Source organism: Oryctolagus cuniculus, chromosome 9, assembly GCF_051225735.1.
Source record: "Oryctolagus cuniculus isolate XC-2025 breed Fujian yellow rabbit chromosome 9, ASM5122573v1, whole genome shotgun sequence".
NCBI lineage: Eukaryota > Metazoa > Chordata > Mammalia > Lagomorpha > Leporidae > Oryctolagus > Oryctolagus cuniculus.
Genome location: NC_142875.1, coordinates 76,904,110 through 76,927,158, shown reverse-complemented (window position 1 = coordinate 76,927,158; position 23,049 = coordinate 76,904,110). Strand labels below are relative to the sequence as shown.

The window sequence follows — 23,049 nt, the reverse complement described above, 5'->3', positions numbered from 1 at the left end:
TCTTTTGCCACTAAATAAATATAATAAAAACAGCGCTACTTTTTTGGCAAGTGCCTCTTCAAAATGGCTTTATAAAAAAGGTAATGGTTACTTTTTTTTTTTTTTTTGACAAGCAGAGTGGACAGTGAGAGAGAGAGAGATAGAGAGAAAGGTCTTCCTTTGCCATTGGTTCATCCTCCAATGGCCACCGCGGCCGGCACATCGCACTGATCCGAAGCCAGGAGCCAGGTGCTTCTCCTGGTCTCCCATGCGGGTGCAGGGCCCAAGTACTTGGGCCATCCTCCACTGCACTCCCGGGCCATAGCAGAGAGCTGGCCTGGAAGAGGGGCAACTGGGACAGAATCCGGCGCCCCGACTGGGACTAGAACCCGGTGTGCGCGTGCCGCAGGCAGAGGATTAGCCTATTGATACGTGGCGCCGGCCATGTGCCTCTTCTTTTTATTCCATAAACTGACATGAACATTTCCTTTAGCTTTTTATTTAGGAAAACTGTAATTTCAGAGATATGTTCAGGATATTTTTCTTTCAGCAGTAGTCATGGAGCAGTGGAACCAAAGTTGGAGTCCCAGGCTCCTGGTCTTAGTTTGGCCTAGCCCCGGCACTTCTGGCCATTTGGGGAGTGAACACGTGGATGGAGGATTTTTCTGTCTTTCCCTCTCTTTCTGTCACTTTGCCTTCTAAATAAATAAATAAATACATCTTTTTTTTTAAAGAACATATAGATTATAAAAACAAACTTGATTTTGTAAACAATCAATTTGTTTTTAAAAGAAGTTAAGATTCTTTGATTTCCAGGGTATAAGTAACCTATGGTAAAACTAATATGGAACCTTACATGAATAAAGGCAATTCATGAACTGACTTACATCCACTTCAGAAGGTATGGCCAAATTACATGGGCTCCGTTTCCACATATCTACACACTGAAAAATTAAAAACAGAATAAATACACTGAAAATCCAAACTGAGATAAGCATGATGGCAAAATTAGCTTCATTTAAAAATTATATACTTACATTTCCTGCTTTAGAAATTTTGAGGTCATAATGTTGACCTGCTTTTCTTTCCTTTCTTTTTTGTAAGAAATCAAGTAATCTCAGCTGAGGAGGAGGTGGACAATGAGACAGATCCTGCTGCCGGTTCAGAGAGGACCTCGAATACCTCTTGAAACACCTGAAATATAAAGATACTTGAATTAAACAAAGCTAATAAAAGAAATTCTTAAATAGTTATGGAATACTATGACATGCCAAGCATGGATTTCACTAGGTACTGGTGAAATAAACATGAACAGGACAAACCCAATTCCCATTACTCTGGAGCTGGTAGTTCAGAGGGAGTAAGACATTCATAAATTAACAGATAATTTCATATTTCAGATAGCAATATGCAAGAGGAAAAACAGGACTGTGGTAAGTGACACAGAGGGCTACATCAGGGAAGGGAGGAAAGGGAAAGACTCTTTGGACAAGAAGAAACTAGCTGTGGAAAGATGGGGGCAAGAACCACATTATAAGGTGGAAGTTGCCACATCGAGGTAGAGTCCCATGGCATATTCTTGCTCCCGAATTTGGAGAGACTATCAGGCACATGCAGAGTATTGTGGCTTGCTGAAGCGGTGACTCACAATACAAGCCTCCTTGGAAGCCAGCTGGGTTAAGGAAACCTGAAGTATCCCTGACAAACTGCTGGAGGTTCAGGGTATACAAGGCTGATGGCTTAAAAACTCCAGGGGGATTTAGACATTGGAATCAGTCCCCATTTTTCTGAGGTTCTTGGAACGAATATTGGGGAGAAATTCTCTCAGGGCAGGGGAAAAAGAATGATTATGAAAAATTAAAAAGTGTAAGAATTTGAAAAGGTGTTGAAGAAGGAACAAACTAGGTAGGTATGGGGGCCAGCATTGTAGCATAGTGGGTAAAGCCACTGCCTGTGATGCCAGCATCCTACATAGGTGTTAGTTCATGTTTATTTAATCAAACTCCCTGCTAAGGGTCTGGGAAAGGCAGAAGTAGCCTTAGTGTTTTGGTCCCTGCTACTCGCGGGGGATACCTGGCTTCAACCTGGCCCAGCACTAGCCACTACAGCCATTCTGAGGTTGAACCAGTGGATGGAAGATCTCTCTGTCTCTCACTCTAACTCTTCTAAATAAATAAATCTTAAAAAAAAAAAAAAAAGGTAGATGTGACTAGCATCAAGAGTAGATGAGGTCAGAGAGCAGAGGACTCTGCAGACCAATATAAGATGCTTGGATTTAAATTCATTTTTTCTAATTAATTAATTAGAGAGGCAGAGACAGGGAGCCTCCACCTCCTCATATTTCTGCAATGGTCAGGGCCAACCCAGAGCCCTGTGCTGAGAACTCAATCCTGGTCTCCTAGATGGGTGCAGGGACCCAATTGCCTAATCATCACCCACTGCTTCCTAGGGTCCACATTAGCAGAAGCTGGAACTGGGAACAGAACTGAGAAACAAACCAAGGCACTCTGTATGGATGTGGGCATCCCCTCAGTGTGTCTGCATTTAATGTGAAGGACAATGCTTCAGAGGAATTTAAGCAAGGGGTAGTATGATTGCATTTGATGTTTTTACAAAGTTTCCTTTGGTTTGTTAACAGAGTAACTAGATCAGAGGGGAGCAAAGGTGGAAGACCAATTAAAAGTTTATTATAGAAATCAAGATAAAGATGACAGTGGTTTGGGATGAAGTATGGTAGCAGACCAGGAGAGATACAGACAGACATACAAAGAGATTTCACCAGACTGGATTCCTACATGCACTTACAATTGCAAAGCTTTACCTTTTCCGTTTAACATTTTATTTACATAGAAAATCATGAATTTAGAAAACAGATAAGTTTTTGGAACCTCTCCAAACTGGAAGTTCCAAAATGGACACTCCTAATAATTAAGTGTACTTAATGATGAGTCAACTACAACTACAGCCCAAATTAATACATGTCCGTTGATCTTATTCAGTAGAACAGATTGCTAAAACATTTAAATTACAATGTCATAAAAAATACATTTAGTTATAAACTGATTTCTGAAACTGTGATCATATTTTCCGAAACTGTGAAAGATTACCAAAGTTCAACTGGTTGCCACAAAGTTACGAATAAATTATTTTCTCCTTCCAGGCTTTCAACTGCTAGTTTCTAACTTTTTGGTGAGACTATAAACTATCAATAGACATAAACTTACGGGAAGTTAGTTCTCTACAGATTGTAGAAAATGTCACTGCTTCAATATAAAGCAGAGCATTAAAATAAAACTTATATAAAAATGCAATACAAGGTCATTAAAAATCCTATTTTCAAAAAAAAAAAAAAAAGAGCACTTATATTCTGGAGGGAAACGAAACCACAAAAAACAAAATCTAGAGCCACCTATCAAAGGAGAATCTTTTGGTTCATTCGTCTGTAAAGGCAATTACCGTTTCATTGGGCGAGTGTTCATCTTTTGCTTGTTATAAAGCAGTCTGTTTGCAGTGCAGGTTACAGCTATAGAAGGATCAAGACACAGTGGTTCAGCTGTCGCTAGGATCAGTTGGCTCTCAAGTAAAAGTTTGTCTTCCTGAAATGGAAAACAGCAAGAATAATATATATAAGATGTTCAAAAAGATAATCATACTCGTCACTTAAATCTAGAAATATTACCTGGAAATTTGCTAGGAATTACAGTAAAGTACCGTACTTCAAGGTCCAGCATAGATGTATTAACTTTAAAACCTTGACAGCATAGAAAAATTTCTAATGAAAATACAGTAATTTGTAAAGTATATGAAATGGTCAAACTATAAGAGTGCCTATTAATTAATTCAACAAATATTTAATAAGTATCTACTATGTTTTAGGAATACTTTTAAGAATTGAGGTTAAAATAATGAGCAAATGAGATAAAATCTTCTGCTCCTGCAAAATTTACAGGGTCATGATGGATTACAGCACTTTCAGTAACTGCAAATAATCCCATTCAATACTCAGCTTAACCACAAGAATAAAAATAATATATTAATACTATACCAATTTTATATGCCCACTTCCAAAGCTCATATAGCCTTTTTACTTTTATATAAAGTATTATATAACTTACTTTACTGAATCCTAATATTTTGCTTAATCTCTGAAATATCTTAATAGCTATAATTAAATTTTCAAGTCGAGAATTAATAATACTACTGAATAAGAACTTCTGTAGAAGAGAAAAAAAAATTACTTCTTTCAATATTTTCAAATGTACATGAAAATAGGGGATGGGTAATAAAACCCATTTACCAACACTCAATTTCATTTAACAGTCCTTTGTTATTCTACTTTGTTTTGCTAGAATAATTTAAAATACATCTCATATGTTGTATTATTTCACTTGTGAATTCATTAGTATACACTGCTAATTGATTAAAGGCCGCTAATATCCAACTGAGATTTAAATTTCTTCCTGGTATCTACAATAGTGTATTTTCAATTGGTGTGTTTGAATTTCAACCTAAACAAGATCCACCATACACTGTACTTGGTTTTTATGTCTCTTACACATGTTTTTACCTCTGTAATGATCACCTCTTTCCCTCTTTAATTTTCTCATGTGTCTGATTTACTGGATTTAACTGATTTTGTTTTAAGATTTATTTATTTATTTGACAGGCAGAGTTACAGAAAGAGAGATATTCCATCTCCTGGTTCACTCCTCAAACGGCCATAACGGTCACTACTGGGCCGATCCGAAGCCCAGAGACAGGAGCTTTCGCTGGGTCTCCCACATGGGTGCAGGGGCCCAAGCACTTGAGCCATCCTCTGCTACATTCCCAGGCCCATCAGCAAGGAACAGGAAGTGGAGCAGCCAGGATTCTGAGTGGTGCTCATATAGAACGCTGGTGCTGCCTATGGCTTTATGTACTATTCCACAGCACTGGCCCCTCCTTTTTCTTCTTTTCTAAAAAAACTTATTTAATTAGGGGGAGAGAGAGCAATTGATCTTCCAACTGGTGTTTCACTCCTCAAATGGTTGCAATAGCTGGGGCCGGGCCAGACTGAAGCCAGGAGCTTTATCCATGTCTCTCACTTAGAAACCTAGGTGCATTAGCAGGGAGCTGGATCGGGAGTAGAGCATCTAGAACTTGATCCAGTGCCCATAGGAGATGCTGGCATCACAGATGGTGGCTTAAGCCGCAATACTGCACCCTAATTAAATCATTTAACTGGATCTGGCTGGTTGCTTCCTCATCATCCCATCTAATGGTTTCTTTTATTTCTTGAACTACCTATAAATTGCTAGTTATATAGAAAGGGTTGATTTAATCCAGGTTCCATTTGTCTAGACAGGAATTCTTCACTGGTGCTATTATGTACTTTCTGTCACATACATCGCACAACAATCAAATGTCCCACTTTTCATTATAAAGTTTTCCATAAACTTTTCATCTAATGGTTTTCACATCCAAGAGTGACTGCTGTCTAGACTCATTACTTCATTAAGACTTGCAAACAAATGATACTTTTATGCCTATTATTTCTTTTACATTTCTATTAGTTGAAATTTTTGTAAGGAATTTTTTCTCAGTTACTATTAGGCTGCTTGAAATACAATTCATATAGAATGACAGAATAAAAACTGTATTTTCTCTTTTATTTATCAATAGTCAGAGCTAGAAAACTGATGCCTTAGTAAGCTCTAATGGTGATGAATGAGTTTGTCTGATTATTCTTTTAAGAACTTAAAGTTAAAAAAAAGTATTTGAAAGGCAAAGAGACAGACACACACATACACAAACACAAAGGCAGGGAAAAAGATCTTCATTCGTTGGAAGAGAGAGAGAGAGATCAATCTTTCTTCTGTTGGTTCACTCTCCAAATATCTACAAAGGCCAAGGCTGGGCCGTTATCAGTCAGAGGTCACAAACTCAATCTGGGTCTCCTACATGGGTGGCAGGGATCCAAGTACTTGAGCCACCTGCTACTTTCCAAAGTGTATGTTAGCAAGAAGCTGGAATTGGGAAGGGAGCTGGGACTTGAACCCAAGGATTCCAATACAGTATACAGGAATAACAAGTAGCATCTTTTTTTTTTTTTTTTTTTTTTTTTGACAGGCAGAGTGGACAGTGAGAGAGAGAGACAGAGAGAAAGGTCTTCCTTTGCCGTTGGTTCACCCTCCAATGGCCGTCACGGCCGGTGCACCGCGCTGATCCTAAGCCAGGAGCCAGGTGCTTCTCCTGGTCTCCCATGGGGTGCAGGGCCCAAGGACTTGGGCCATCCTCCACTGCACTCCCGGGCCACAGCAGAGAGCTGGCCTGGAAGAGGGGCAACCGGGACAGAATCCGGCACCCCAACCGGGACTAGAACCCGGTGTGCCAGCGCCGCAAGGCGGAGGATTAGCCTAGTGAGCCGCGGCGCTGGCCACAAGTAGCATCTTAATCACTATATCAAATACCTGTTTTATCTTTTAATAGCTTTTAATCTTCTTGTAGACGAAAAGATTTTAGTCCAAAACACAATACTTAAGTTAATGATGAACAGAATCTGATTTAATAAACACATTTCATCAAGAGAATAATTTTCATTATTACTATTTTCTTCTAGTTTAGTAATTATTCCTATCTACAGAGGCAGAGAAATGAATACTCTTGTGTGCATATCATACATACTCAATCAGAACTGAAAGATTAACTGGCTATCCTCAGAGGTGACAGAAGTTCCCCAATAACAAGGCATCCATTATTAAGGGGGCGGGGGGGAGGGTTGGGGGAGATAGCTAGACCTGCTTTAGAATTTAGAATTCTGGGTAACTGAAAATCAATTCTCTACTTGCATCCAAGGTGCATTTTTCTTCTGTTTGAGAGAGATTAAAGAAATAAATTTAAATTGGGCATACCAGGGCCGAAGTAACTGTTAACAGTTCCTTACAGAATTACTGTATGAACAAAGAGAATCCTAAAGCCAATGTTGTGGCATGGTGGGTTAAGCCACCACCTATGATGCCAGCATACCATGTGAATCCTGGCTTTTATGGCCATTTGTGGAGTGAACTAGCTGATGTAAGACTGAGTCTCTCTCTCTCCCTGTCTGTCTCTGTCTCTCCTCTCATTGTAACATTGCCATTCAAGTTAAAAAAAAAAAAAAGAAAATCCCTAATTTCTGAAGTTCATAAAGTTTTCACAAAAGATGTTATTTTATTCATGTATAAATATGAACAGAAAATAATTTTGTTTATTGCTTCATCTCATATTCTCCATTTGGGATTAAAAATCAAAACAACTAACCTGGGTCCATTTATGGTTATCACTTGTTATTGAATGTACATCACAGATTAAAGTCTAAAAGAAATAAAAATTTAAAAACACATTAATGTATATGCACACAAACATTGGAAGACATTTAATAAATAAAAAAAAAATTCCAAAATATCACTTCTTAACTGAGCATTCCTTACCTGCATCGTTGGACGTAAAAGAATGTGCCTACTTTGGTAACCAGGAGATTTCATATTACTGGACTGCCTATAGTCACGTATTTCTGCTATGACACATCCACAGTGAAAAATGTTAACCTGTTTTGGGTAAAAATAGTTAAGTAAATGTCATTTTAACAAAGCTTAAATAATTGGGTTTGTGTCAAATGTTTCATGTTCTTTACAATCTCATACAATACTTCTGGCCAAGTAAAATAAGAAGAGGCTAATTCAGATTATATACTAAAACCTATCTGAGGCCGGCGCTGCGGCTCTCTCTGTCTCCCTCTATCTCTCTATTATTTCTGCCTCCCAAATAAACAAAATAATTTTTTAAGGAGACTACCACCTTTTGGACTTTTCTGTTCGAAAAGAAAGGCAACCACCATATTATTTTCAAAATTATTATATATGTGTGTGTGTGTTATATGAACATAAAAATTCGTGTAATACATTATTTACATATAGATACATATTGTGGACTGAATTGTGTCTCCCACTCAAAAAAAAAAATCATGTTAAAAGCCTAACTCCCAGGCCAGCGCCGCAGCTCAATAGGCTAATCCTCTGCATGCAGGCTGGCACCCTGGGTTCTAGTCCCAGTCAGGGCGCTGGATTCTGTCCCAGTTGCTCCTCTTCCAGTCCAGCTCTCTGCTGTGGCCTGGGAGTGCAGTGGAGGATGGCCCAGGTTCTTGGGCCCTGCACCTGCATGGGAGACCAGGAGAAGCACCTGGTTCCTGGCTTCAGATCAGTGTGGTACGCCGGCTGCAGCGGCCATTGTGGGGGTGAACCAACGGTAAAGGAAGACCTTTCTCTCTCTCTCTCTCTCTCACTGTCCACTCTGCCTGTCAAAACAAAAAACAAAAAACAAAAAACCCCATCTGAGGGAGTGATGTTTCCACTGAGACCCGAATCACAAGAAAAGGCCAGACATATTGGACAGATCATTCCAGACAGAAAGAAGAGCAGATGGCAAGGCATTATGCTAGGAATAAGTTTGGTGAGTTTTGGTATAGGAAGAAAGCAAAGGTGGCTGGAGGTGTTAAATGAGTAAGGATGAGAATCAGGCAATGAAGATAAACAGGAAAGCCAGAGTTCTGTTTTGTTAGCAGGGCATTAGAGAACTTTTAGCATGGATATTTGCTTTGTGTTTTTCTATTTTTGTTTTATAAACATAATCTGGCTGCTTCAAGAACTGATTTGTGGGATTCTAGAATGAAAGTGGAGAAGTTTAGCAAGGTAACTATGGCATGTCATGACCATATATTTTAAGAGTAAGTTGGGGCCAGTAATGTGGTGTAGCAGGTAAAGCTGCTGCCTGCAGTGCCAGCATCCCATATAGGTGCCAGTTCGAATCCCAGCTGCTCTACTTCCAATACAGCTCTCTGCTATGGCCTGGGAAATCAGCAGAGGATAGCCCATGTGCACAGGCCCCTGCACCCACGTGGGAAGACCTGGAAGAAGCTCCTGGCTCCTGGTTCAGATCGGTGCAGCTCTGGCCACTGCAGCCAATTGGGAAGTGAACCTGCGGATGGAAGACTTCTCTCTGCCTCCCTCTCTCTGCATCTCTGTAACTCTGCCTTTCAGATACATAAATAAATTTAAAAAAATATTTAAAGAGAGAGAGCTGACATTTTCTCATGGACTGAATGTAGGAGATCCTCTGTTATACTGAAGAGACTGGTGACAGAAATAATTTGGGAAATAAAAAGTTTTGTTTTTATCATGTTAAGTTTGAGGAAGCTACTATATATATATATATGTAAATATGCAAAATTGGGAGCTTGGAGAAATATAAGGGATTATGCAAATTTTAGAAATCCACAAAATTGTTTAAGATCTTCCAGAAAAAGAATGTTACTACAGAGGGCTTAGGACGGATGCCTAAAACTCAGGCATATCTATGGAAGGAACAGATGACAGCAGAGACTGAAAAAATACAGAAGGAAGAGAAACCAGGAATGTGAAGTCTCAGGACCAAAAAAGGGGTATTTCATGGAGGAAGTTATTATAGGCTGTGAAGTTTGCTAAAAGACCAGTTAAGGTGAGGACAGAAAAGTGACTAACTGATCTGGTGCCAGGAAGATCACTGGTGACTTCTGACAAAAGTAGCCTCTGTAGAATGGATGTCATAATGCCAAATGAGGTGGATGGAAGAAACAAAGGAGTTGATGATTAGACACAATGCTCTGAACAGTTTTGTTATCAGGAGGAGCAGATGCTAAGAAAGATCTGGGGTCATGGGAGGATTTCTTTTTTAAAGATTTACTGGGCCGGCGCCGCGGCTCACTAGGCTAATCCTCCGCCTAGCGGCGCCGGCACACTGGGTTCTAGTCCCGGTTGGGGCGCCGGATTCTGTCCCGGTTGCCCCTCTTCCAGGCCAGCTCTCTGCTGTGCCCAGGGAGTGCAGTGGAGGATGGCCCAGGTGCTTGGGCCCTGCACCCCATGGGAGACCAGGAAAAGCACCTGGCTCCTGGTTCCTGCCATTGGATCAGCGCGGTGCGCCGGCCGCAGCGTGCCTGCCGCGGCGGCCATTGGAGGGTGAACCAACGGCAAAGGAAGACCTTTCTCTCTGTCTCTCTCTCTCACTGTCCACTCTGCCTGTCAAAAAAAAAAAAAAAAAAAAAAAAAAAAGATTTACTTATTTGAGGGGCAGAGTTATAAACAGAGAGAGGGAGAGGCAGAGAGATGTCTTCCATTCACTGGTTCACTCCCCAAATGGCAGCAACAGTCAGAGCTGAGCAGATCAGAAGCTAGGAGCCAGGAGCTTCTTCTGGATCTCTCACATGGGTGCAGGGGCCCAAAAACTTGGGCCGCCTTTCACTGCTTCCCCAGGCCATTAGCAGGGAGCTGGATTGGAGTTAAGAGCAGCTGGGACTCGAACTGGTGCCCATATGGGATGTCAGTGCTGTAGGTGGAGGCTTAACCTACTATGCCACAGCACCAGCCCCAGGATTTTTTTTTTTTTTAATATTTATTTCTATACTATAAAGATTTATTTATTTACTTGATAGGCAGAGTTACAGAGAGAGAAGAAGAGACAGAGATATAGATATTCCATCTGCTAGTTCACTCCCCAAACAGCTGCAATTGCTGAGGCTGTGCCTGGCCAAAGCCAGGAGCTTCCTCTGGGTCTCCCACGTGAGTGGCATCTTCCACTGTTTTTCCAGGTGCATCAGCAGAGAGCTGGATCAGAAGTAGAGCAGCTGGAACTTGAGCCAGCACCCAAGGGGGATGTCAGCATTGCAGGCAGTAGCTTAACTGGTTGCACCATAGTGCCGGCCCCTATTTATTTATTTGAAAGGCTGAGTTGCAGAAAAGAGATGGAGAAACTCTGGTTCACTCCTCGAAATGGCCACAATGATTGGGGCTGGGCCAGGTGTAAACCAGAGCTCCATCTGGGTCTCCCACATGGGTGGCAGGGGCCCAAGCACTTGGGGATCTTCCGCTGCTTTTCCAGGCACATTAGCAGGAAGCTGGATTGGAGGTGGAGTAGGTGGGACTTCTACCAGTGCCCAAGTAGGATGCCAGCATTGCAGGCCGTGGCTTAACCCATTGCACCACAATGTCAGCCCCAGATTTTTTTTTTTTAAAGATTTATTTATTTACTTGAGAGGCACAGTTACAGACAGAGGGAGAGACAGAGAGCGAGGTCTCTCATTCGCCGGTTCACTCCTCAAATGGCCATAATGGATGGAGCTGTGCTGATCTGAAGCCAGGAGCCAGGAGCTTCCTCTGAGTCTCCCACCAGGGTGCAGGGGCCCAAGCACTCAGGCCATCCTCTATTGCTTTCACAGTTCACCAGCAGGGAGCTGGAATTGAAGTTGAACAGCCAGGACACAAACCAGTGCCCATATAGGATGCTGTGCTACAGGCGGATGCTTAACCTACTACACTACTACACCACAGCACTGGCCCCAGAAGATTTTTTTAAGTTAAGAGACAGTATAGTATGCTTTTATTCTGTATCTTGTGGAGAAAGAAACAGTGGAAGAGGTTCAGGTGCAGGTCCCTAAGAAGGAAGAAGATCTACAATGCAACTGGAGAGGATGCCTTAGGACACCATACTTCATCAAATTAACAGGAAGCAGGCAGAAAGTATGGAGGAAGATGCTGAGATGCTGGTCAACTGGTGCTAGAAAGAAACAGGAGTTCTCATCTGATAGCTACTTCCTCAATGAAGTACCCAGTGTGGCCGGGGTTAAGTCAAGGCAGTGAGGAAGGAAAGAAGGGCAGGGGAGTGACTACTTCTGCTGGCTACGAACAGAAGTACAGATGTAAAGGCAAATTTCTGGGCCAGCGCCGCGGCTCACTAGGCTAATCCTCCACCTAGCGGCGCCGGCACACCGGGTTCTAGTCCCGGTCGGGGCGCCGGATTCTTTCCCAGTTGCCCCTCTTCCAGGCCAGCTCTCTGCTGTGGCCAGGGAGTGCAGTGGAGGATGGCCCAAGTGTTTGGGCCCTGCACCCCATGGGAGACCAGGAGAAGCACCTGGCTCCTGCCTTCGGATCAGCACGGTGTGCCGGCCGTAGCGCACCAGCCGTGGCGGCCATTGGAGGGTGAACCAACGGCAAAGGAAGACCTTTCTCTCTGTCTCTCTCTCTCACTGTCCACTCTGCCTATCAAAAAAAAAAAAAGTGAAACACTTCATAAATACAGACATTTCTTTCATAATTTCTAACTATAAAGAGACATAACTGATGAGCTCATTATTATAGCAATTTGAGAAGAACTGACTTAAATCTATACATTTTGGTGATGTCTAAAGGTTAAATATCATCTGCAAATCAATTTCCAAATAGCTATGTATAATGTCTCGTTTCATCTTCTAAACATTGTTGAGAATACTAGTAAAGACTCAATATCATTTATCACAAAACACTAGGTAGCCATATGTGTATATTTGTATACATGACTATAAATTTAAACCAAACAAACATCTATACATATTAATACACCTAAAACAAATGTAAGTACATCTTAGAGAGATATATTTTGTACCTGAGATTTTTCTAGAAGATCAACCAAAATAGGAGGTAATTCTTCTGCATCCAAGTATTCAAGCAATTCCCCTTCTTCATAAGGCAGTCGAATGGTCTCAGAATCTTAATTTTAAAACATAAAATAAAGCTTCTGAAAATGATTAGGCTCACTGAAAAGCATATGTACATAATTTAAATGACTTCTCATAAAAAAAAAAAAAAAGACTAAAAGCCAAAAGGCACTCCTCCTACTGTCCTTCATTAAGTCTTAAAAATGAATCACATTATGTGATGCTAAGGACTTGTTAAACTATATAAGATATTAGATCAGTAAGTGAAAAAAAAGTCTAACACACTGTGGAAATGAATCTAGTGTAACGGCATAACCCAAATCATAGTCAATAAGCAGAATATGATAAATATCCACTGTCAAAATTAACTGGAAACCCAGTGATCAATCTAAACTGGAAATCACTGATAATTTGAAAATTGTCTTGGCGTTATGTTTCACAATTAATCAATGCAAGAAAAACTCTTAACTAGGTAAACTCATCTCATTGTAGGACTCATATTACTATCAACATATGAAAATTAAATGGCTTTTTAGTGAAATCTAAGAGTATTTACATTTTAAAACTATTTTCATATTTACAATAGAATTATTCAAAGGGCAGTGAGTCTGATTACATTTGAAGGTTTCAGACTCAGTATATTTAAAATGCAGAAGAAAGAGCATACCTTCAAATAGCTTAGGCTATCTTAAAGCACAAACAGCAACAGAACAAAACGAAACTTTGGCAATCATTTAAAAATTATGTCTTTTATAACCTGACTGTCAAGTGCATATTCTGGAAGGATAACTATACACAGCTGAGAGACTTTCTAATCTTCTTACCAAAAATACAAGGAGATAAATTTAAGATCTAAATCTACATTTATTACTAAGTCATCCCTAATCTAAAGGATAAACCATTTAGCAAGTTAAGAAACTATTTAAAAAAAAGCACATCCTCCTCCACGGGCAGAACCTTTGTGGCAGCTGTGCTCTGGAGGGTCTTACCTGATCCATTTTTTCCCCTGAGCATCAGAGAATATCCCTCATTTCCTGGATAAAGATTGACCACTAAACATGACAAAGTCTCTTGCATAACGAGCTTTTCCAACAAGTTCACATTTCTTCTTATTTTCTGCTTTAAAAAGAGGCAGAGCTCATGAAAATAATCCAGTAGAATCTTAAAAAGTAGTATGATGATTGAACAAAACCTACATGAATATTTTACTGCTCCCTCCACATTATGATCTTGAATATATGGGAACTATTTGCAAGCAGATAGCCACTATCAAGTTCAACATCTTTTCATTTGGTTACTGTTTATAGCCCTTGCCTATTTTCCTGCTCAACTCTGGGCTTTTTACCTTTTATTTGTTGGACTCTATATTTAGTGGAGCAGTAAGCATTTGACTATAATATAAATTTAAAAATCTCAAAAATAAAAAATAAAAATCTATAAAAGAGGCATTCTGCATTCTCACATAATACAAAAATAGCCACCATGATGGGACACTCATGGAAACTTAATTTTGAGCTACTAAGTTTTATATACATTCATCCACATCAGAAAGAAAAACTGGTGATCCACAAAAGAAAAATATAAATACATAAAACATTAAAACCATTAAATATAAATATACAAAACACAGATGATGCATTATTAATTTCTATTTCTTATAAATTTGCAGCATTCATTTTGATTGTATGGTAACAAATGCACATTTCTTAAATATTTTATAACCTAAATTAGATCCAAATAAGTTCAACAGCTCTAATCAAGAAAACATTAAATCTAAAAAATATCTAATTGGTAAGAGGGAGAAAGAAGTTATGACAATTTTCTAAGAATTCAATTCAACACCTCCTCAGAAGCTACTTTGTTTTCATTTAAAAAGCCATCAGGAAACATATCACACATATATCAAAATCCATGGCTAGAAATGTACATCATTTAAAATAAAACACACTGAAATAGATATAATAATTTACTTAATCAAATCTTATTTAAAAAAGACACCTGGTTCAAGAGAATATTACTTTTGCAAAATCTCCCCAAAAACTTCATCTGTTTTTGAGTATTTTATACGCACACACATATGTACACAGCCATATGCAAAGAAGAATTACAGAGGAATTATAAATTCTTGACTATCACCATAAAATCAAACACTATGCAACTTGAAAAGGGCAAAAATGGTAAACAACATTTAACTACTTTAATGTGAAGAAAAAACAAAACCAAAGAGAAATTAAACACTTTTTTCAATATAGACAAAACCATCATAATTTATGACAGAATTAGAAAAATTATGACAGTTACGTATACCTCTTCAGGAAAACATGTTGGCTACCACTAAGATGATCTCACTTAAACCAGAGTCTGGGAAATTTCTTAAAGTTTCAGATAGTGTCTAGGTTTGTGGGTCATGTGGCCTGTGTTGCAACTGCACAAACTCTACCTTTGTACCTCAAATGCCTAGACAAACCTGTGTGGCAGGTTCCAATAAAAATTCATTTACAAAAACATGCAGTTGGCCAGGTTTGATTGGTAGACAGGGGCTTGTCAACCTCACTTTAGAATCATTACAAATGTATCTTGTGGGGAGCAACTCGGACTAGACTAAGTTACTGGAATTAAGACTTATTCTATGCATCTGCTCTCTCACAATATGGCGCTGGGAGAGGAGTAAACAACTTTTACCCAGCTGCCTCCAGTTCGACCAGTAACCTGCAGGAGCTGATCCTGCTCCTGATTGGAGGAGAGCAGCGTACTCGGCGTGTGGGTAGCAGAGTTGGGATTGGTGGAAGAGGACTATAAAGGAGGAGAGAGACAACATGCACCAGGAACATCTAAGGGGAACATGCGGATAACATCTGAGCAGCCCCCTAGAGAGCCGGCCGGTGGTGTGCCACTCCCCCGCAGAAGTGGGGAAAGTGGCAGGGGGGCCCGCCCCTCCACGGAGGTGGAGGGACGGCAGCCAACCGGGAAGAACCAGCAGCAAACCCGGGAAGGGCCGAGCAGACAAAACAGCGCAGGGTCCTGTGTCGTTCCTCCACGAAGAGGGGGAGCAACGTATCTTTCCTATCTTAGTTGTGTCTCTGAGGTGACAGAATGTACATTATGTTGAGTGTGGTGATGACTTCACAAGCATACACTTTATTCATGTCAAAACTTAAAAAGTACACACTTTAAACTTGTCCAATTTATTTTATGTCAAGTGTATCTGAGTAAAACTTACAGAATATATATCATAAAACTTATTTGTAAATTTAGCATCTTTTCCTAATTCAAAGACTTTAAAGTGGACACACTATTGAAATTCCACTGTTTTCTGCCCAAATGGTAAAATGGTATACATTTTAAAATTAAAGACAACAAAAATTCATCGAGTCCTTTAAGGCCCTTCCAAAAAGAGTTCAAAAGCTATCAAGAAATCAATTTCTATTACATTTCTACTGTTCATACATTTATGTTAAATAGGAATGAATTAAAAGTTAAACATAACTAACCATGAACTCATTTTTTTTTTTTTTTTTTTTTTTTTTTTTTTTTTTATATTTTTTTTTTTTTTTGACAGGCAGAGTGGACAGTGAGAGAGAGAGAGACAGAGAGAAAGGTCTTCCTTTGCCGTTGGTTCACCCTCCAATGGCCGCCGCGGCCGGCGCGCTGCGGCCGGCGCACCGCGCTGATCCGATGGCAGGAGCCAGGAGCCAGGTGCTTATCCTGGTCTCCCATGGGGTGCAGGGCCCAAGCACCTGGGCCATCCTCCACTGCACTCCCTGGCCACAGCAGAGGGCTGGCCTGGAAGAGGGGCAACTGGGACAGAATCCAGCGCCCCGACCGGGACTAGAACCCGGTGTGCCGGCGCCGCAAGGCGGAGGATTAGCCTAGTGAGCCGCGGCGCCGGCCCATGAACTCATTTTGTGACCAAATCTACCTTTTCTCATCACACTAGAATTTCCTATACCTCCTGTAATAGCTTTGACTTTCCAGTGCAAATCACTATAAAGTAGGTTACTTTCTTCCTAAGTTTACAGTTCACTTCAGATGGAGAAGAAACAAGAGAAAGGCATAAAGTCGCCTTACTTATGAGCTCCCAGTGAGATAGTGTTACTTAGTAAAGACTGTTCCCTCATCCTAGCTAAGCAGCTGACCTCTGCCTAGGGCCAGAATAACCGATGTTCTGAGTCAGCTGCAGGACTGACTATAGTCTTGTTGCAAAAGATGTTAGTTTCCTCTCCAAACATAAATCATTAACTACTTCAAATGGAACTCTTCCAAATTTCCCTCCTCAACATTTCAAAGCTTTAATACCATAGAAAATTTATACTTACCTTAACCTCAGGCTCTTTTTCACATTCTTCAATATATAAATCATAGAGTTTTTGAAATACAGATTTTCTAAAAAAAAGGATGAAACAAATACACAAAATAACATTAATATAATAATTATGAAACATGTTATTGTAATTTTTCCCTATTTTAAGCTTTTCTGTATTTCCTACAACTCCCCCAAAATTGGGAGTGGGTAGGTTTACAGGTTTCTAACATCAACTTAGAAATTCCTAATAAATACAAAGAACCTATACAATTTCTAGCTCAGTGTTTAGTAGGAATGCAATAAATAGTGGCTATAATTATATTTCAGTGAATCCAAGATTGTCACCAATTAGATATTCATACCTTCCACCAGATAGGTATTTCCTTTTAGGAGGTCTCTGTCGGGCACTTTCAATGACATACTGAAAAAAAGAAAAGTTTATAAAAATAGCTTGCTTTTTGCTTGTACATGAACAATTTTCTTAAGTACTGTATACCTAAAAGATCTGGAAAGCTAAACAGGCTATTCAGTTACTCAAGTCTGTGACATATGTCAAATTATACCTTGTAGGGAAAAAACTACATAACTATATGTTACAAACAAGTGAAATGTCAACTGAATTGATTTTTAACACAGTATTCTCATTGCTATGATATAAGCATAATCATACAGTTTCATAACTGATTTCACAGACCAGAAATGTACTTCAATTTGTTTTCTGGTTACTCAAAATATGTTTAATGTACTAAAATGGCAATTGCAAGTTAAAAAATATATACATATATATATTAGCTATTCCCCCATTAACTGAATAATTAGAAAACTTATCAAAACAGGAAAATATAATTTTTAAAATTCTATGTATTTTCTTTAAGTAATCTTTATAACATTATTACTGTTTCTGAGGACTCTCAGTAATAGATGATCCAAACATCATCAGGTACTTTTACATAATTACTGAAAAATTATTTGCATACTTGCCCTAAAATATTAAAATACTCCTCTAAAAATCACACACCAAATCTTGTAAAACTGAATTTTTTGTCAACTAAAGACAACACTATGTCAATATATAACTTAGTCATGCCTCACCTCTGCACGATCCAAAGCTAGTTCTAAAGCTTGTTGCTGTAAAAAGTAAATAGTGTATTTGGTAGTATTAGTCATTTTCATAAAAAGTCACTTAATATACATTAATATACATCTAAAATAGGTCTAATGTATTTTCCTTATTTCTCTCCTCCACCCCACTATACGATCGAGATACATAACAAAGAAAAAATATGACAATCTTAAGCACCTGGTTATGACAACAAACTAAATGGAAATACTAGAATGGGTCTCTAGCCAGTGCCTGTGAGGTTGATATAGAGAAGGGCTAGATATGGTAGCTATTACTACTTTATAAACATTAACTTATTCACTTCAACACTCTTAGAGTACCATTCAGGAAAATAAGTGTACATACAGTATATAATAAAAGTGAAGCAAAAACTAAACTCTCCTAATTTGCTAGGAATCCTGCAAGCTGACTGTGAGGTTGTGGTGGTACTTAACCTCAAGATAGAAATGTCAAATATAAAAATGCAAGGAACTTAAAACATCTCCAGCTCACTGCCTAGTAAGAATGCAATTAAAGAGGGCTATCATTACCATATTTCAATTAATTTATCATCAGATTCAGGCTGAGTATTCCTAATCTGAAACTTTTTGAGCAGACATGCTGTCTTTTTACACCAAAACATTGTTACTTGTAAAAAATTATTATGTGAAATTACCTTCAGGTTATGAGTATTAGGTACATATGAAACATAAATGAATTCTGTGTTTAAGCTTGGGTCCTGTCCCCAAGATATCTCACTATACTTCTGGCCTCAAGCATTTTGGACAAGGGTAATACACTAATACTAGCAAGCATCATTATTTTTTGTTAAAACTAAGAAAGATAAATATATGCTGCCAATTATAATTCTAAGTTGTCACTGAAAACTCATCAATTTATTAATATTAAAAATATAAAAGAAATTGCATTTTATAATTGATGAAATATAGTATTATTACAACATGTAAGGCCTGATATCTACTAGTAGACTCTCATCCTTCATCCATTTCTTAGTGCCTTATTTTAAGGCAAAAAGGAGAAATATGAAAAAAGTAAGCCATGTCTTCTTCATTTGTGAAGCTCTCTTTATTAAAGGCACATCTGAATAAAAAGTACTAGGTTCTAAATAAAGTTAAATATACCAACAGTATTTTTTATTTTTTGAGATGGGACCACATAGATTGATAGAATTTTTCATTCACAATGATAGTCATTCAGAGGCACACTTTTTATGTACAAAATGACCCAAATTTTTCTGTTTTATTTGGCAGATTCCAATCATTCAACCTATACATGTGGTATAAACTACATGTAGTATAAACTAGCAGCACCTACCAATATCTCGAAAGGGTAGGGGGAATTCATGGGAAGTTTCAAGTGATCCTGCCACCCTAGCTTGTGGATGGAGAATTCTTACTACCAAAAAAACCTGACCTTTTTTTAGACTGTGATCAAAAATAACATTATAAAACATCTAAATGTAGTAAGTGAAGAAAAGTCTGAAATTTGCTGTAATCTCAAAAGGTTCAGTTAAAAGAAATTTATACCAATTGACTCCATTTAAAAAATCTTATAAGGAACAGATTTCCATTGAAATTGATTCCCAGGATTGAAGCAAGGTGTACTAGTACTTGCACGAGATTCATTCCCTACCTCATTCAAATACTTCAGAAGGAAATAATCAGGCAATATAGGTGCAAAGTATAAATTGTGGTCAGAGGCACACTATGATAGTTCCACTTTTTTCTATTAGAGTAGGGGCAAACAGGCAAGATTCCAAAAGAAGAAGGAAGATTTTCTGAGTTTGTGCTACAGAACAGGGGTTTATCTGAATGGATGAATTATTCAACATGGTACTCAGTACTCATTCTCTCACTGTCAAATGTTGCTGCTTCTTTAAAAATATTAGAAAGTGGCGTTTCTTCATCTTTAATTTTCTAATGGCAAATTTAAATGCCTATGACTGAAGTTGTTTAGTGATTGCTAAGTCAATGAACAGAAATGTGCCATTAGAAGGTTAGCATCAATGCTGCTTAAAATATATGCTCTAAGCACATATATTATATTTGTTTTTAAATTAAAAATAGCTAAATAAAAAGAAACTTTAACATGAGAAACTTGTGCCCCTAAAAACTATTTGAATTTACACTCACCCTTTTGCAGTAGATAGTATCTCTTTACCTACGATACAAACATCTTTATAGAGAGGATGGACTACAACATTCCAAAACATATTTGAACATAAGGGACTTACCATTTCGGCATAAAACAGGAGTCTGAAAAGAAGAGAAATTTATGGGCATTGATGAAGCAGGATGAAGACCATTTCTTTAATATGAAATTTGCACATACTATAAAAGCAAAAACAATAAAACATTCATTAATATTAAGCTATCAAGGTTATTTAATAATTATCAAATATATTTCTCATAGATTTTTCTGCAACAATAAAAGCAATGTATCACTGCTGAAACATAACTTCAACTAGGTAAGGAAAACTACAGTTTGCAAATTAAAATCGTATTTTTTATTCCAAAAATATTAACATTCTGGGAAAAAATTAGTATTTCTGCAATCTTTTCTCTATCATCACTGTTGCTGCTCTCACTCTTCCTCTGAGTTATTCTAGTAGACTACTCACTGGCCTTAATCAATATATGTTCATTTTACAAATCGATTTCATCGCCGGCGCCACGGCTCACTAGGCTAATCCTCTGCCTTGCGGCGCCGGCACACCGGGTTCTAGTCCCGGTCGGGGTGCCAGATTCTGTCCCGGTTGCCCCTCTTCCAGTCCAGCTCTCTGCTGTGGCCAGGGAGTGCAGTGGAGGATGGCCCAAGTGTTTGGGCCCTGCACCCCATGGGAGACCAGGAGAAGTACCTGGCTCCTCCCTTCGGATCAGCGTGGTGCGCTGGCTGCGGCGCCATTGGAGGGTGAACCAACGGCAAAGGAAGACCTTTCTCTCTGTCTCTCTCTCTCTCACTGTCTGCTCTGCCTGTCAAAAAAAAAAAAAAAAAAAATCAATTTCATCATGCCTGCTGATAAAATTCTCGAATAATATCCCCAAAAATGCCTCAGGTTACATTTTTCCAGATGTAGCTCCAATCCCTTGAGTCCCTTTAGCACTTCCTCTCCTCAAACAAACCAGACACACTCTAGAACCTCTTTCCTCTAACACAAGGGTTTCATCCTGAATATTCAACAAAGTAATCCGTGGGGCTTTAAACAGTGGGGTGCCCATGCTCTACCTCCCAAAGGTCTTGATTAGTGGTTTGGACTGGGGCCTGGAATCAGCATGTTTAAGCTTCCCGGGTGATTCAAAGGTGCTGCCAATGTTGAAGTCCATTGCTGTCTTCTTGGCTTAACACAGAGATGGTAACGTTTACTCTAAGAGTAATCTTAGATTTTTGCCAGTATGAGTTTAAAAAGAAAAAAAAAACTAGGAAAAAAAAAGCCCTAAGAACCTAATGTAAGTACATCACAGGCACTGCACAGGTTCCAGGACTACAGGATTAATCACTAAAAACAAGGTAGACATTCATCTTTGGAGGGGGCGGGGCAGGCCTTGATGCAGCAGTTAAGAAGCCACTTGGGATGCTGGCATCTCATGCTGGACTGTCTTAAGTCCCATTCTCTGTTCCATTTCAGATTCCAGCTTCCTGGAGCTCAAGTGGTTGGGTCCCAGCCACCTACACTGGAGACTTGGGTTGTTCCTAGTTCATGACTTTGCCCTAGCCCTTCCCTGGCTGTTGCCAGGCATTCAGAAAGTGAATGTCTCTCTGCCTCTCAAATAAATTAAACTAAAAAAAAAAATAAAAAAATAAAAAAAAGGTTAATCCTGCCCTCATAGGAGTTGTTGATTGAAATTAGGTTAAGATGAAAAATTTCTAACCACCAAATCTAAAGATGAAGGTACACTACATATTCAGGGCTTTAAATGTAATGCTTTAAAATTAACAATTTTTGTCACTAAATCAAAGAGGTGGTTAATAAATTTAAATTATGTGAAGTACTGAAGTTAAAAACCAGTAAGTAACTTCGTGCATCTCTGACAAAACATTGTGCCTCAAAAATTTACTAGAACCTACGAAAAAAAAATTGTCATCATCATCTTCGTTATACAGAATAAGGCCCTCAGAACCAGTGACATTTCTAAAAACACAGACCTAGACAGGAATTGAGACCTCTTTCAGTTTCTAATCCTAGGTTCCCATACAGACCACTCAAACCAGCACCCATTTTTAGATTCTCTTAAGCGTTTAAGTAAGAACTGATTCTGCTCAGAGACTAACACGTTTTTTTCTGAATTTTGATCTTTTATAGGACACCCGTACTACTGGTCATCTATCGCTTTAGATTCGTGTTAACTACTTTGCATTTCGAGTCCTACTAAGGGCTTTGATGCCCTGCACCCAGTCAGACGCAGCTCCCCACTATGCAGGGGTTCAGGGCGCAGCGTTTCAAGTTCATTCCTGAACGCCAGGCACCCACCGCAAGGGCCGGTAACGAATCCAATTCTACACGTCTCAATCAATCTCCTCTATTTCCCTGAGCGACCTGAGTCTCTCCAACTACACGAGCTTTCGTAACGACTTGGGCTTCACCTGCGAAAGGCCGCCAACTCCATAGTGGAGCAACCGGCCTTTATTCAACATGGACACCAAGAAACCCGCCCCCTAAGACGCGTTACGCAAAATTCTTGCGAGTTTTCCGAAAATACCCGTAACTGGAACTCAAGAATCTAAAATTAAACGAGTACCTTAGCCGCACCGTCAAGGGAAACCGAGGTGTCTGCCCAGAGTGTCGCAGGCTTTGCGCCTGTGATGAACCTCCGAGGGGTACCGTCTTCCCGCTGCGGGTTACGGAAAGCAGCTCGGCAAGCCCTCGCTCACCTCGGACCGCAGCCGAATCTCGCGCCTAATCCACCTGCCTGCAGGCCGCGGATCGTGCCACCGCCCCGCCACGGCGCACCTGTGTGGACCACCGGCGTCCCGCTGGGCCTCAGACGCTCCCCGCCTCTCGGCCGCAACGCCCACTCGCCCGTTGTGCGTCGCGGTGAGGCAGCCCTGCCAACAGCCTGTTCCGGCGGCTGCACTTCCGATTGGCGGGCTGGGCATGGGAGGCGGGGACAGAGGGCGGAAGGGGTGGGG

At 39.6% G+C, this 23,049-nt stretch overlaps 1 protein-coding gene across 1 annotated transcript in view; it reads right to left on the bottom strand.

The window, feature by feature from the left end:
* Nucleotides 1–23,039, bottom strand: part of SUPT20H (SPT20 homolog, SAGA complex component) — a 43,964-nt gene extending 20,925 nt beyond the window's left edge. The window contains exons 1-12 of the mRNA XM_008273562.5: nt 22,792–23,039; nt 20,156–20,177; nt 17,892–17,927; nt 17,162–17,220; nt 16,813–16,879; nt 13,486–13,615; nt 12,445–12,548; nt 7,428–7,544; nt 7,258–7,311; nt 3,436–3,575; nt 1,017–1,173; nt 867–923 (exon numbers count right to left, since the gene is read on the bottom strand). Coding sequence (XP_008271784.3) covers nt 867–923; nt 1,017–1,173; nt 3,436–3,575; nt 7,258–7,311; nt 7,428–7,544; nt 12,445–12,548; nt 13,486–13,615; nt 16,813–16,879; nt 17,162–17,220; nt 17,892–17,927; nt 20,156–20,158 — 924 coding nt within the window. The 5' untranslated portion in view covers nt 20,159–20,177; nt 22,792–23,039. The remainder of the gene's footprint in view (nt 1–866; nt 924–1,016; nt 1,174–3,435; nt 3,576–7,257; nt 7,312–7,427; nt 7,545–12,444; nt 12,549–13,485; nt 13,616–16,812; nt 16,880–17,161; nt 17,221–17,891; nt 17,928–20,155; nt 20,178–22,791) is intronic.
* Between the last annotated feature and the right edge of the window lie 10 nt (nt 23,040–23,049).